The sequence below is a fragment of the Mytilus edulis genome, chromosome 2 (assembly GCF_963676685.1).
Source record: "Mytilus edulis chromosome 2, xbMytEdul2.2, whole genome shotgun sequence".
NCBI lineage: Eukaryota > Metazoa > Mollusca > Bivalvia > Mytilida > Mytilidae > Mytilus > Mytilus edulis.
Genome location: NC_092345.1, coordinates 88,133,455 through 88,148,403, shown reverse-complemented (window position 1 = coordinate 88,148,403; position 14,949 = coordinate 88,133,455). Strand labels below are relative to the sequence as shown.

General features: G+C 31.1%; 1 protein-coding gene across 21 annotated transcripts in view; it reads left to right on the top strand.

The window, feature by feature from the left end:
- The window catches only part of LOC139513304 (partitioning defective 3 homolog), a 51,812-nt gene extending 45,396 nt beyond the window's left edge, over window positions 1-6,416 (top strand). For 18 of the 21 annotated variants that reach the window (XM_071301690.1, XM_071301685.1, XM_071301684.1 and 15 more), the window contains one exon: window positions 1,461-6,416. In XM_071301690.1, coding sequence (XP_071157791.1) covers window positions 1,461-1,815 — 355 coding nt within the window. In that variant the 3' untranslated portion in view covers window positions 1,816-6,416. The remainder of the gene's footprint in view (window positions 1-1,460) is intronic. The other 3 variants (XR_011662424.1, XM_071301688.1, XM_071301689.1) reach the window with 3 other exon arrangements.
- The last annotated feature ends 8,533 nt before the right edge of the window (window positions 6,417-14,949 follow it).

Below are 14,949 nucleotides of genomic sequence, written 5' to 3'. Positions count from 1 at the left end.
CAATGTTATTTCATCATTTGTGGTTTTGTAACACTTTGCACAAGTGACTTTAATGTATGATTTCTGTATAAAACCTAGGAGATTATTATTTATCAATCCAAATGTAACATAAAGTTGATACTGTAATCCTGAATAGATAATCTTACATTATTACTTGACACCAATTCAACAGAAGATGGTAAAAAAGACAAAGTTTATTATGGAATTGAAGACTAATACAACAATTGATTTAACCATCAGTCACTACCATCTTTACAAATGCAAGAAAACTCTTTTCTATTCAGTTTTGACACTTTATTCTAGAAATGTACTGTAAATTCTCAAATTTTTGCAATGTTTATATGGCTTGAAAGAAAAGGAAATGGGATAAGTTTCTGTCAAAAGAAAAAAAAATTAAAATGATAGCATTATTTGTATGCTTCATATTTATTTTTTTTAAATCGCAATAATTAACGTTAATCTCATATTTTATCCCTTGTTGAAAAGATCACACACAACAAAAAATGCATGCAAAAAATTATGAGTTCTTATTATTGCATAACTCCCCCTGTTGCATTTTTCACAATAATAAAAACCTTGCAATATTTTCTGCATTTACAGTACAGTGTTGTGATTTTGGTTTAGAATTTTCATATTACACACAAGGATATATTTGATAAATGAGCAATTTGGGAAATACAGGCTTCTTGAGGTCTTTTGTTATTACATATATTAACTATATAAAACAAAGAGATGTGGTATGATTGCCAATGAGATACCTATCCAACAGTCCAATTGAAGCTATCGTAAGCAACTTTAGGTTCTTATACAGCCTACAGCAATGAGAAACCCATACTGTATAGTAGTTTTTGAAAAATCTGCCATGACAAAATTTTTAAAAACATTTTAAACCAAAAAAACTGACAGCAAGATTAATGGATGTACTAAGGTGAAATTAAATAATCAAGAATCTAAAATTGACACTATAAGCTTGAAGAGTATAAGTAAAGGATCAAAATAGGCTAAAATTATTGATAGGTCATGGAGCTCCTTTTCGAGATATTTGATATTTAAAATATGGCGGGAAAAGGCTGACTCAGACTTTTACCTTATATTTGCATTGGTATTATTTGGGTCTCAAATCAACAATCTGCTATAATTTTGGTAAATGACCTTTTATGAGTGATTAAATCTTATATGAAAAAATAAATGGGTGTTATGGGGCAAAATATTTTACCTTGTATTGTATAGAAAAACACCAAGGAGTCGAACATTTGACACAAATGCCAAAACCTCACCTAAGTATCTCCTTAAAACAAAACAATAAATGGGGAACAAATATAACTTACAGCAACCAACTACAACCACTGAATAACAAGCTTCTGACTTGGAGTAGGCACATATTCTTCATATCAAATAAAATGTGCCATGTCAAAACTACAGCAGAATGTATTCCATTAACCAGTTGTTTTCTTTTTTAGACCAGAACATTACCAAGTACATCCATCCTATCATCATTATGAGCAACGAGAACAACCACGGTACCAACGGCAGCCAGCTGTAGAAATCTTTCATCAGAGACAAAGTAGTGATACTCTAGAAAATACAAATTCAAACAGAGACAATTTTGTACCTCGTATGCCATCCAGAAGCCATACTCCTATTGAGCGATACTTTGATGGAGAACTCAGTTATCATGAAAAGCCAGTGCGATATGAACATTCATCTGGATACTATAGAGACCCTATATTTGCATACAGGGACCCAGTATATCCTTCAGTGGCAGGAAAAAGACCTGTTCAATCTATATCACAATCAGGATCAGCCAAAGTTTGACAAATGATATGAAATAATTATGACCATTAAATAGGTATTACATGGATAAATATAAAACTGTTGATAAGTAACCTGGGCATCATTACACAACATTCATACTTCCGTAACTTATCAATCTTATTGACATATATAACCTGGGCATCATTACACTACATTTATACTTCAGTAACTTATCAATTGACATATATAACAATAACTAGGATTCTAATTCATTCATACTTCAGTAACTTATCAATCTTATTGACATATATATAACAATAACTAGGATTCTAATTCATTCATTTCAAATGTTGATTTTATTTAATGATACCCAAATAGATTAGAAAGAATATTGTTTTCCTGACTGATTAAAATTCCTTTAAAGTTACCATTTCATTGAAGTAAACTGATGATTTTATTTTTCACCTATTAATTTAATATTGATTTAACTGTAGATCTTTTTCTTCTTTCAAACCCAGACAATTTAATATTGATTTAACTGTACACCTTTTTCTTCTTTCAACACCAGAAAATTTAATATTGGTTTAACTGTAGACCTTTTTGTTCTTTAAACACCAGACAATTTAATATTGGTTTAACTGTAGACCTTTTTGTTCTTTCAACACCAGATATTAACATGCCTATTGCAAGGTCAAATATATATAAGTAGAGTATGTTGTTGCATTTCTTGCCTTCCTTTTCTCACATGTCTTCTCAGCAACATTAAATAAAGAATGTAAGGAATTAGTTTAGCAAAATACAACTGTTTTGCCCTGTTGGCATAGCAATATTAAGTTGTGATAGAAAGTACTGTCAATATTTGACAGAAAGATATGTACTATGTTATCAATGTATCAATTTATAGTGAAAAACTTTGTACTTCTGGACTTTTGATTAGGATTTTTTTATAAGTATATCTTCTTTATTTCTGCTTGTTACCTGTATGAAATTATAGATTTTAGGTTCTACTTCATTTTTCTCAGTAAAAATTCTGTGAAAAGATGTGTTTACAGTAAAAATTCTGTGAAAAAATGATTAATAATTACAATATTTTATTCAAGTTATTTTTTTCAATGTTTGATACCAAATTTAACAGTTGAGTACTTGTACTTGAAATTTTCTATAAAACATATTTTTTCTTGAATACAAAAACATGAGTTTGAATTAATGGTTGTGAGTCGGCAGTTGCAAAACTGTTTATATCAAATTTGCCTCATTTATATTGACGTGTTGTTTTATTTATTGCACTTTTAATATCTTTAGTTAGTGCTATGCAGTATTTGTTGTTTTTTTCTGCAAATGGTTGTAAATTTTTATTGTACACATGTGCCTTTTAAATTTCTTTTAACTTTTATAGCATCTAGTCTTTTAAATATGTGTGTGACACTTTTTCTTGTATCTAGGGTCAGTAAGTCTAATATTTGTCTGTAAATGTTTGAAGGAAGATTTAATAAACTACAGGATTCACCAAACTTGTTTGATAATGATAGAGATCAGCATTGCTCAGAAAAGAACAGAAATTTTAACCAATTGATTCATTTTTGTGCTCCTTTAAGTTGCATGTAATGATATGGTTCTATCACACATTTGAAAGCTCACTGGTTGAAGGTGAAATTTTAGAAAAATTGATAAGATACTGAATGTTTTACCCATATAAAAGTCTATAGACAGAGCTGCATTTTTCAAGCAAACATTCCTATAAAGTGATCTCATATTATTGCATGGACAAAAAAAAACCCATGATAAATAAGGCTAATCTGTATGAAATTATAAATATAACCCAACAAGACGACTATTTAGACATTTGTTAAACTAGACAGAAGGAAATAGTTGAATATTGATTATTATTTTATTATTTTTACCTCAGAACTCAGATATTTCCAAAAAATGTTCTATAGAGGGCCAGAGATTGTATTTTATGTATATTGCACTGGACATTAATTGAAAAATATAAAATTGAAGAACAAATAGAATCAGAAAGGAGGACTCTGTCAATAATTTGTTTCCAGAATAACTTCTACCTCTATTCAACATTTCTGGAATGTTAGTAGTCTATATGTTAGGGAGTAAATCCAGTCATATATTATACCTTAAAAAAAAATTAATACAAATTTTTGTTGATAACATAATAAAGCAGAATAAAGGAAGTATGTTGGTAGAAACAAAAAAAATAACCATTTTTCTAACTGTGCCTCAAAATTGTTAATATTATATTTCAGAAATTAAAGTTTAGGTCATCCATCTTGATTTCAAGAAACAGGTGTAAAATATAAAAGGCATGTTGCTAGAAAGAAAACTAAATGACAGAGTTTTTAAATATTATACAAGAAGATAGCTCTAAAATGTCTTTAGGTAAAAAATCTAGAAAAATTTAAATTATAGCTCTTGATTTCTATCTTCATTACAAAATAGGAATAAGTAAATTTAATATCAATCTCTCCTTATGAATCAAAGTTCTAAAATTTTTATGTCAATCTAAAATATATTTGTATTTGGGAAAAGATAGTTTATCATGATACAAAATACTTAAAAACAATACATTTAAAAGACAAGTCCTACAAATAAATTGTATTTTCGCTCAAAATTTGACAAATTTGAAATAAAGACTCATACCAATCATTTACTTTTAATTCCAGTTCCCATATGATAGAATCTGTATCAATAAACAGAAAGCAATCAGTCGTTTAGAAAGATACATGTATGATAAATATGCCTGGATTTGCTCGGATTATATTCAAGACATTCCATTTTAATTATGACCAATATTTTACAACAGATCACACAGTTAATCAATATATTGAGTATCTTTTTAAAGAGTTTGTGTATTTCCAACATATCAGCTACCTATATATCCCTATAATGAAAACATGTATTATTTACATAGGCAGCTACCAATCCTATATGTAAACAGAAAAACATCAAATATTTGTGTGTTGTCTTGTTTTATACATTTTATGTGTAACAACTGTGTGATAACAGTTAAGTATATATGTGAACACATGGTGAATGTCAGCTGTTTTATAAGAAATATCTAAATAAGATTAAGGAAAACATATATTCAAAGAATTAGTTTTATTTGGAAATATGACATCTACAAATTTTTACTATTATAATGATAAAGAATGTTCTATTCTTTCTAATTAATTTCAGTATTTAGTCATATTTAGACTTTTAAAGAAGAAAAACATCACATTTACTGTCCATTGCTATAATATTATCATCGTTAGCATGACTATAATTACTAATGGAATCAAATTGAAAGGCTAAATGGATTGCTTAAAAGGTTCAGTCCTTTTATAATTGGGATTTTTATAAAAAAAAATGTTCATACCTGTTCATAACCATTATCTTCCTGTAAGTTTCCATTTAAGACCATTGTAAACAATTAAAGTAATGTAAAATTGGTTCAGTTCAATGTTATGTTTTGTATTTCATAGTGCTTCAGAAATCATAGCTCTAAAATATTTTGCTATTAAAAGGTTCTTCACAGAAAGTATGGATAATTGAGTATAATCCAGGATGGTTGTTTTTACTGCCAATATTTATGCCATATATGATCAAATATGTATTGTATATTGTGTAATAAATGTAATAATATGTAAATAATGTGTAAAATATTTCATTTGGTGTATAGTTTAACTATATGGCAACTCCATTATTTCATCATAATCATTATGCAAGGTAACATATGAAGCTTAATTACTCTTCACTTTTAAAATTGTTAAATGTTTTAAAAAAAATAATAGAAGGAGCTCATTTTGAGAGAACTATGATTTTATTTACTTATTGATAATGAAATACCCCAGTTTGTGAAAGGATTTCGAGATAACACTGTTGACATGTCTAACAAAATGGTTGTAATGCCACCTTGTTGAATATCTGATCACCTATGAACTCACAAATTTTGCAGACTACAAAAGGAATATTATGCTTTATCATAAATAATTTTCTTCCATAATTTTTTACCATAAAAGAGTAAAACTTATCATTTGACCTGCATGCAGGATAATAATTTGATCCTTCACATCAGGAAAGTTGTTGAGAATGGTCAATGGAATAGTTATGTTCGGTCTATCTCACCAATAGTTTTCTTAGGAAGAAATAATGAATACTAAAAGTTCTCAACATACAACCAAACGAAGAAAAATTATAAATTGTATTTGTAATACTATATCTGATAATAATACTCATTTTTTGCATTTTTAAATTAGTACGTGTTAAGTTTTATTTCACTGATTTCTACACCAGCTTGTTATACAAAAAGTTTAATGACAGATATGTCAATTTCTTCTTTCTTAAAGTCATGAAGAAAAAAATGGAATAGACAGGAAAGGTATTACTTTTGTTTCAGTTCCTTGAAAGTTAAAAAGGTTGTTTAAATTCTGTTGTGATTAAACATAGTTATGGTGGAAAGTTTCATTATAAATGTTAAATTTGTAATTACTTTGTATTTATCATTAATGCATATTTTATTCATTAAATATTCTTTGTTGGTATTTGTTTATGTTGAAGCATTGTAGTATTACAAGTTGCATTAAATTTCATCATTTATATCTGACCACAGTTTTATTTTCCTACATGTTACTTATTCTGTATTTCCAGAATAAAATTGTAATTCCTGATATAGTTGTTTATTAAAGTATGTGAGGCTTCAAAATGTCAGTATGGAATAGTTGTCTTGAAAATAATGGTTTGTTTATATATTTGGCATGCAATCAATTTAAAAAAATACTAGGTTCAAAGCATGATCTTGACTTAACCAAAATGATAACATGCTCCACTAGGAGCAGCTTGATACGACCACAGAGGTTGAACCCTGAACAGTTGGGCAAAGAATGAATACTACATTTAAGCTACAGCTCTGGATTAGGAATGTGATTAAATATTTGACACATCATAGGTTTCTGACAAAGAATGCATGTGGTCAAGGAGCTAAAAATTTTAAAATTGGACTTGCCTAATATGATTAATTTCATAGATATCTATACACGTATATTAAAAGTTAATCTATATCAACTTGAAAAAAATCTTGTTTTTTTTTCGCTACTACATTTTAATTACAAAACAGTAAAGACAATAATCTCCAAAATCAATCATACCCTTCCTATTAAGGTATGGAACCTTGATTTAAAATATTATATAGATTCATACACTTATACTCAAGTTATTGCTTGCGAACCAGAATGTTTTCATATAACTACAACACAGACATCATCCATAAAATAATAGATTGCTAAAATTTGGTGGTCATATAAAAGTGTCTATCAGTGAGAAGAAAGGTGAATAGGGTCATGTGAACTATTACAAACACTAAGTGTCCACCATCTTTCACAAAAAACTCCTTTGAACCACTAGACCAACTTCAAACAAGTTTTGATTAAATGATCCATCATTTTGTTTCTGAAACTGGGCTTTGAACGAGCTTTTAAAAACTGAATATTTGTATTGACCTTTTAAAGCTACCTATTCATTATGTGCCTTGTTCATTGCTGGCCGTGTGGATAACATGCATATGAATTTTACTTGATAGTTGTGTTGGTTTCAGGAAAACCATTCTCAAACCAAAATGAACCTTCTGAATTTTGATAACCAATTTAGTTAATAAAATTCTGCTTAAAAAAGACTTTAATATTGATGAATTTTATTTTCCCTTCTAAGGATGGTAATAAATAGAGGGTCTCGTCTGTATGTACTAATTTGTAAATAAGATAAGGGGCCTTTTTTTTTTTAAATGGTTTAGTTTTTGGCCCATATTATCTATTTTTCATATTTTACACCAAATTTATTTTCATATTCTAGCGTCAAAATTATTCTCTATTTTTTTTACTTTTTTCTTTTTCTTTTTAGTCCATTAGTCTCTTTTCTGTAAACACAATACAAACCCATGCAAGATATCTACATCAAAACTTAAAATTTACTATCTTTTTATGTTTAAAAGAATTTAGTAACTTGTAATGAAAGCTCAAATTTAAACATCACTAGTAGTGTAAAATGGGTTGTTCCATCCCCGAACAAAATATTTGAATCTTCAGAAGACATATCTCCTGAATTGATGTAACAAAAATGTGGGAAGAAAGGGAAGCATAACAAAAATACCGAACTCCATGAAAAGTTCAAAGCAGGAAGTCATTAATCAAATGACAAACTCAAAATCTCAAACACATCAAACAAATGGAAAACAACTGTCTTATTCCTGACTTGGAATATATAAAGACATCTTCATCAGGGAAAGTATTGGGTCAATTGGTTAACAGCAAATATGTGAGGAAACCTAGATGGTGTTACATAGTAAGCAATGTTCCATGTATGCATAAATATATATGCCATTCTGTAACAATTATGGGGTGAATTTATAAAGGCAATAGTAGTATACCAGTGTTTAAAAGTCATAAATCGATTGAGGAAAACAAATCCGGGTTGCAGACTAATACCAAAGGAAACGCATCAACTGTTAAGAGGAAACAACAAGAACAACAGCAACACTGAACTGCAACGAAAACATACGCCAACATTCATAGAAACAAACTATTTGATAACACCTGTCATATTCCTGACTTGTTACAGGACATTTTTTAAAGAAAAATGGTGGGTTGAACTGGTTTTATGACTAGCCAAACCTCCCGCTGATACGACTGTGTTAAGAATCTTGAATGACAACACTACGTGACAGAAATACATCTCAAACATAGGTAAGAACACTCACCACACAGAGACACAAACAAATAATATATTATTGCAAACTGCAAAACATTAACGAACATTTTCCATCACCACATTGCAAAAAGTGACACACTTACGAAACGAACATGCAATCTCGAACCCACATCGCAAAACGTGACGCACTTACGAAACGAACATGCAATCTCGAACTTTATACAACTATTTTCACAATAACAGTCCTAACAAAAAACAAAAAAAATATGTCTGTCAAAATGGTTCAACTTCCTCAACATTACTGTGCAATAAAATAAAGAAAATATGGAGTACTTTATGAAAAAACACAAAAGGCACAATGCATGTCTATGAAATTAATTTAAAAAAAACACACTATATGTACCTATAATGGTCATATTTCAATATATCATGATATATTTGAAATCTAATCTTTGGTGTATCTGATAGTACAGTAAAATAAAAGTATGCTATTCCCTTAAAAGTGTTAATCTGTTTATGAAAACCTTGAATTTTGTTGAATTATCATCAAACTTGATCGTGAAAGATAATGCGTGACCAGACTTAATACTAGTAATCAGAAATCAATATTTCTTTTACCATTTGACATACCTGCAACTGTTTGAAGCCTGTAACTATTTTGATAATGAACATTAAAGCTATTATCTTTTTTTATAATTCAACACTTTACCTCGAAAGTTAAAAAAAAACCAAGGACGTATATTAGATTATGTTAGTTATACGTCCTTGAACAAAAACGTGTCTAAATCAGTGTGAATAATTCAGTTCTGAGATTCCGTCTAGTACATTTCAGACAGACCGCCACTATTTAGCCAATAATATGGGTATGCAACGTTTAAACCAAAATCTTAATCATCAATCAAATTCTTATAGCAAAAACAGCATCTTTCTGAACAATTTGAGATTGAACGATAACCAACATTTTGTGCAACAGTACTTTCTTAAGTTCTATGTATCTTTACATACAACGTAGCAGATGTGGATTGATTTCCCATGAGATAACTATATACTACAGACTAAAGAATACCAGAATTACGTCTGTAATATTAAGGGTTTTACTAGAAGTGTCAAAAACGCTTAAGATTGTGAATGGTTCATAAAAAGAGGTCAAGGTCCGACGAACCATCTTGTATACAGATCTCTACAAACATCCCGTACACAAGATATTGGTGTTCCGATCCTTACAGTATCTTAGAAACTGACAAATGTAAAAGTTATGTTTGGCCAATTAATTCGGAACATAAGGTCGAAAGTATATGAACCCTGACCGACAGCCAGGCAAAGACATCTTACTATCAGTCAATATATCAAATACAATTAACATCAGTTATGAAACATGCAGACAAACATGTACACTATACACCAAATATCGTGGCGCTATAGCATATAGATACAATGTATATAAGCAAAAGGCCAAACAACATAAAGACAACATTGCCAAATGATGCATAATAATGAGGTCAATGTTATTTGAAACCTCGCAGAAGCCGAAAATGTACACCTTACAATCATAACAACAGACACTTATCCTAAAGCTTAACAAATCCGCGATACGGACTTGACCACAAAACTAAATCTTCATCTATGAAATAAGGAAAAGTCGAGGTCAGGTGAAAATATTGATACTTTGAAATGCTTAAATTTATTGAGGATCTTGGTCAATCTAGTTTTTCTCAATACCAATAACAAATATTAATTATCATATAATTGAAGAATAATTTGAACGTCTCCGTAGCAGCACATCTTTCACGATCCTTTTCACGATCTTCATAAAGCGGTACGTGATCTTTCACGATCCGAAAAATCAATTTTGTGTAAATATTTCTTTTTTTACCAAGTTTCAGATTATGCTTATACAAAATAACTATAAGAACCATTTGATTCATTCAAATAGAATGCCCTTATTCGGATAAAAGTAGCCGTTTATTTTATTTGAATTTGTGAAAAAAATCGTGTTTGTTTACATTATTTATGTCATTGAAATTTCGAGAAGCAATCTGCCTTTTGTTTTTTTGTAAACACTTTGTTTTCTTTTAAAACTGGATTTTCTCACATACTGATCATAATGTTGAACCATTTTGACAGACAGTTTTATTTTGTTGTAAATTTGTCTGTGTAATTAATTAAATTGCATTATTTAATGACCTTTCATACGTCTTCTCGATTACATTTTTTCACGATCGGTTACCAGAGCTTTCACGGTCGTCTCGCAATACTTGACCACCGTTAGATATTCTTTCACGATCATTTCTCTCGTTAAACCGAATGACACCCGTGCTGTTGCCTTTATTTACAAATGTCAGGGTATGCAGACAACATCTTTTAAACTTTTGTATATATGTGTAATCAGTCTCATGAAATTAAATTGGCTATATTATTTACTTTTCCGGATAAGACATGTGTTTTTTATAAAAAAAAAATCTAATTTTTGTCTTCATACAAAATGTGTAAAATTTGTATTCTGAACTATATTGAAAAATGACCTCTGCTTCTGCAGTTGTGACAATATTCAGCCCTAATATTTTTGTATATGTGACATTGCTATTTTGTTTGTTAAGTTTCATGTTTCTAAAAAATATTTACAAATATCATTAAATAAAACCTAGTTTTGATTACGAATGACTGCAAAGTAGTTGTTTTTTCGATGCTAAATTCCTCAAAATTTGCGGGAAATCTCATTCACTTGGTTGCCATGGCAACCATGACCTAGCAACATTTGGGTGGGCATTTTTCTTACTTTTTTACATGATCACATGTTTTGGCTAAGTTTCATGAAAATCGGTGACTATGCGTGCCGGACCCCCTATATAAAAAGGTTGGTGGTTACAGAGAATTGCTCTTAATATGGACAGGTATAAGGCAGACGGCATTTTGAGGCGAACGTTGGATTTTGCAGAAGAGAAAAAAACAGCAATATTATAACCCAAAGTACTGCCCTGTCTCAGTATAATGAAGGTTATGATTAATATATTTTATATGTTACGGTTTTATATCGCACCCCCCCCCCCCCCCCCCCCCTTTTCTTGTCAAGAAAAAAATAATTCACATTCGGACATACTGATGGATATTGGGTTAGAAACACGATAACCGGACACGCTAAACACAGGGGCAGATCCAGCAATTTTCCCAGCCATTTCATAAGTTATAAAGGGTTTCCAACCAAGAGTAAAAAAGGGGATGTCAAACCATATATATATCCCCATTCAATTGCATTTATGGTTGAACAAAAAGGGGGTCCAACTCCAACCCCCGGACCCCCTCCCTTTTTTTGACCCGCCACTTTTTGGGGGCAATCAAGGGCATATAGGAGGGGGAACGGTACGGTCCGGGAGTTAGAATCCCCCTTTTTTTAAAGATCAATGCTTTAAAATTGAGACATGTCACTGGATTTCAAAATTTTTACCTTGAATCAAAGGAGTATTTAAAGGATCTATTCTTGTTTTTAAATAGATGCTTAATGAATCAGTTACCTAATATGTATTTTTTAATATCTTGAAACAACTTGTAGTGAACACCTTTAGTATTTCCTTATGCTCATGCTATTTTAAAAATTGTCAATTTCTATTGTTATTAAAAATGACAATGGACTGCGCTTTCGGGATGTAGAAGCAGGGGTTCACAGAAACCCCGCTAGTCACACCCTGTGGCCAAAATCAGTTGTTTCAGAAATCGAAACCGGAGTATAACAATAGACCTGAGTGTAAACTATTACCTCTGATGAGGTGTTCCTGCTCCGATTCATACAATATATAAAACGTCTGAATATTAGTCAACGATCTTTCCCCGTGACGTGGGCGCTGGATCGTACGAGCAACGATACATGTACACAATAAATAAATTGTATAAACCCATAAAAAGTGTACAAAACAACACCAATAACAAACAATTGAATAATATAAATAGATAAATATTTCGGATAACAGATATCCTTCAATAGTATTATCAGTATAATCAAGGAAGTTATATGAAGTCCTTGATGTAATAATGTATATACATTTTAGATAGTCTCTCGTAACTCTTTTTAGAGTAGCTCTTGTGTGTTTTATCAGAGACATATGTCTCTGGTTATATATATAGTGAAGAGTCTCACGACTTATATAAAATGGCAGCAGTCCTTTTGCGCCAATTACTGTTTTTCAGGGCATGCCAAGAAATCCTCGCTAAAAATTCCAGTCGACCTCCTACGGCAGTCATTAGTAGCTAAAGATTTGATTTCATTCAAGAAATTAATTTATGACCTTCATGTACGTGTTGCTTAGAACACGGCCATATACCAAATGGTCAATATTAATCATCCATGGAATTTGCTCTATGGGGTGTTTGCAGAATTTCAACGGAGGCAATTTCTTGGCATGGGTATCATTTGCGCCAAATTTTATTTTCCAAATGTATCAATTGCGCCAATATTCGGAACTCATTTGCGCCAATGTACCTGTACACATATCTATCATAATTTTAATGTTAAAATATATTTATTCTTATTTTTGGCTTAAAAAGTAACATATGTTCGGAGATATTTCACCATGAAGATGAGCATCTGGAGAGAAATGACTTAAAATTCATTAGACAGTCAATGTACAGAGAGAGAGTAAAACTAATTGCTTTGCTGAATATTCAGTGATAAAGATATGCCAAAAGAGAAGAAAAAAGATGCGTTATTTTGCTGAGTATGTTTTAGCCATATATGTTGATGACACAGTGCTTTGTTCCCACCATGCGTATGGGCTTTGTTATTATTAGGAATTATTATAAACTGTTTTATGAATTCAACCTTCAATAGTTGTGTTTTTGGACAATAAAGTGAAGTTACAAGCTACTACATACATTGAATTGGGAAGTACCCATGCAGCAGCAATCAGAAGAAAGTATGTTTCAGAAAAGGAAATATTTGCCGTGTAAACTGCCGATTCCAAGTCCGAATAAAGGAGGAAGGAAGTCATTTTTCTTCTAATTTGCGCAATCGTATGATTTATTTTTGGCGCAAATGATACCATGTAATTTTAAAACATGTGGCGCAAACGTAGCATTTGAGAAAAAAAGTTGTGGCGCAAAAGGACGCATTTTTGGCGCAAACGGATCTCTCCCTATAAGATATTGTGTTGTGTTGTGTTGTCTTGTAAAATGAATCATATCAATCTATTCTGATTGCACTATTATAATCTTGAAATTTATCCAACAAAACAGTTAAAACCGAACACAACGACGCTTGTACTTATCTCAGTTAAATTTCAAAATATATTATACAGCTATTTACAACAGAGACTGCAAAGATATGCTTCAAATAAAAGTAGTAATGTGTACAACATGTACAATTCTGATATTTCACAGATGACAAAAGTTCAGATAGCATGGAAATAATTTCCGATAAACAGCACTAACCGAACAACGCTGCCTGGTATAAAATTTCAAATTTGACAACAGTAGAGTTAATTACAACAGAGGCTGCTTTGATAATGATTAAAACAAATTATAATACAAATCAAATCAAATATTTTATTATAGTCTCACCTCTCTACATGTACAATACAAACATGAATACAATATATACAACATGTTTTAATTAAAAGTACAAAACAATCTTAAAAACATTCGAGAGCCACTCTCAAAAGAGTTATGAGAGACTTTTACATAAAAAAGGACAGCTCAATAAAAATACAAAACATTTTTTATCTATATAAAACATGTAATAAATTTTGTTAAAGGAGTTAAATAATTGAACGTGACGGCGTACTTGTTCATTCCTCTCAAATGAAAAGAGCCCGGCAATTAAATATGACTGGTATAATTACAAGAAAATAGAGTTGACAAAGTTAAAAATTAGATCAGCGAATACTAGCACTCTATTCTTCTCTTTATCAACCTCTCTAGGTTCTGATTCATTGACAATATTGACACGAAGTGGAATGATACTGAACAAGAACTTTTGTTCATTCAACGTGCCAACGATGCTCATCCCTCAGTAAAGTTCAGTAATAAAATCCATGCATTGGCGGATCCAAAAAGGTGGGGGGGGGGGGTCCGGGGGTTGGAACCCCCTTTTTTAGACGATCAATGCATTTGAATGGGAGCATTTACTCTGGGTTGGGAACCCCCCTTTTTAAAATGGCTGGATCCGCCCGGGCCTGCCACGACTCTAAGATTAGTTACATTTCTCGACACTGCAATGCAAGTGAAGAATGGAATCATATTTACATATCCGATGTATTGCAAGCCCACAGACAAACATAAGTATCAGTTTTTCCTTTGAGTTGTCATCTTAAATATTGCACCAAGAGCATTCCATATAGCCAGGCCATACGAATAAAACGGATTTGTTCAACCGCAACGATACTGCAAACAGGCGACTACAAACACTTCGCGATCACTGACTAAAACATCGGGGCTACAAAAGAAAAGACATTGATAAAGGTTTCTCTCGTGCTAACACCACCAGCAGAGATGAACTTTTACAATATAAAGACA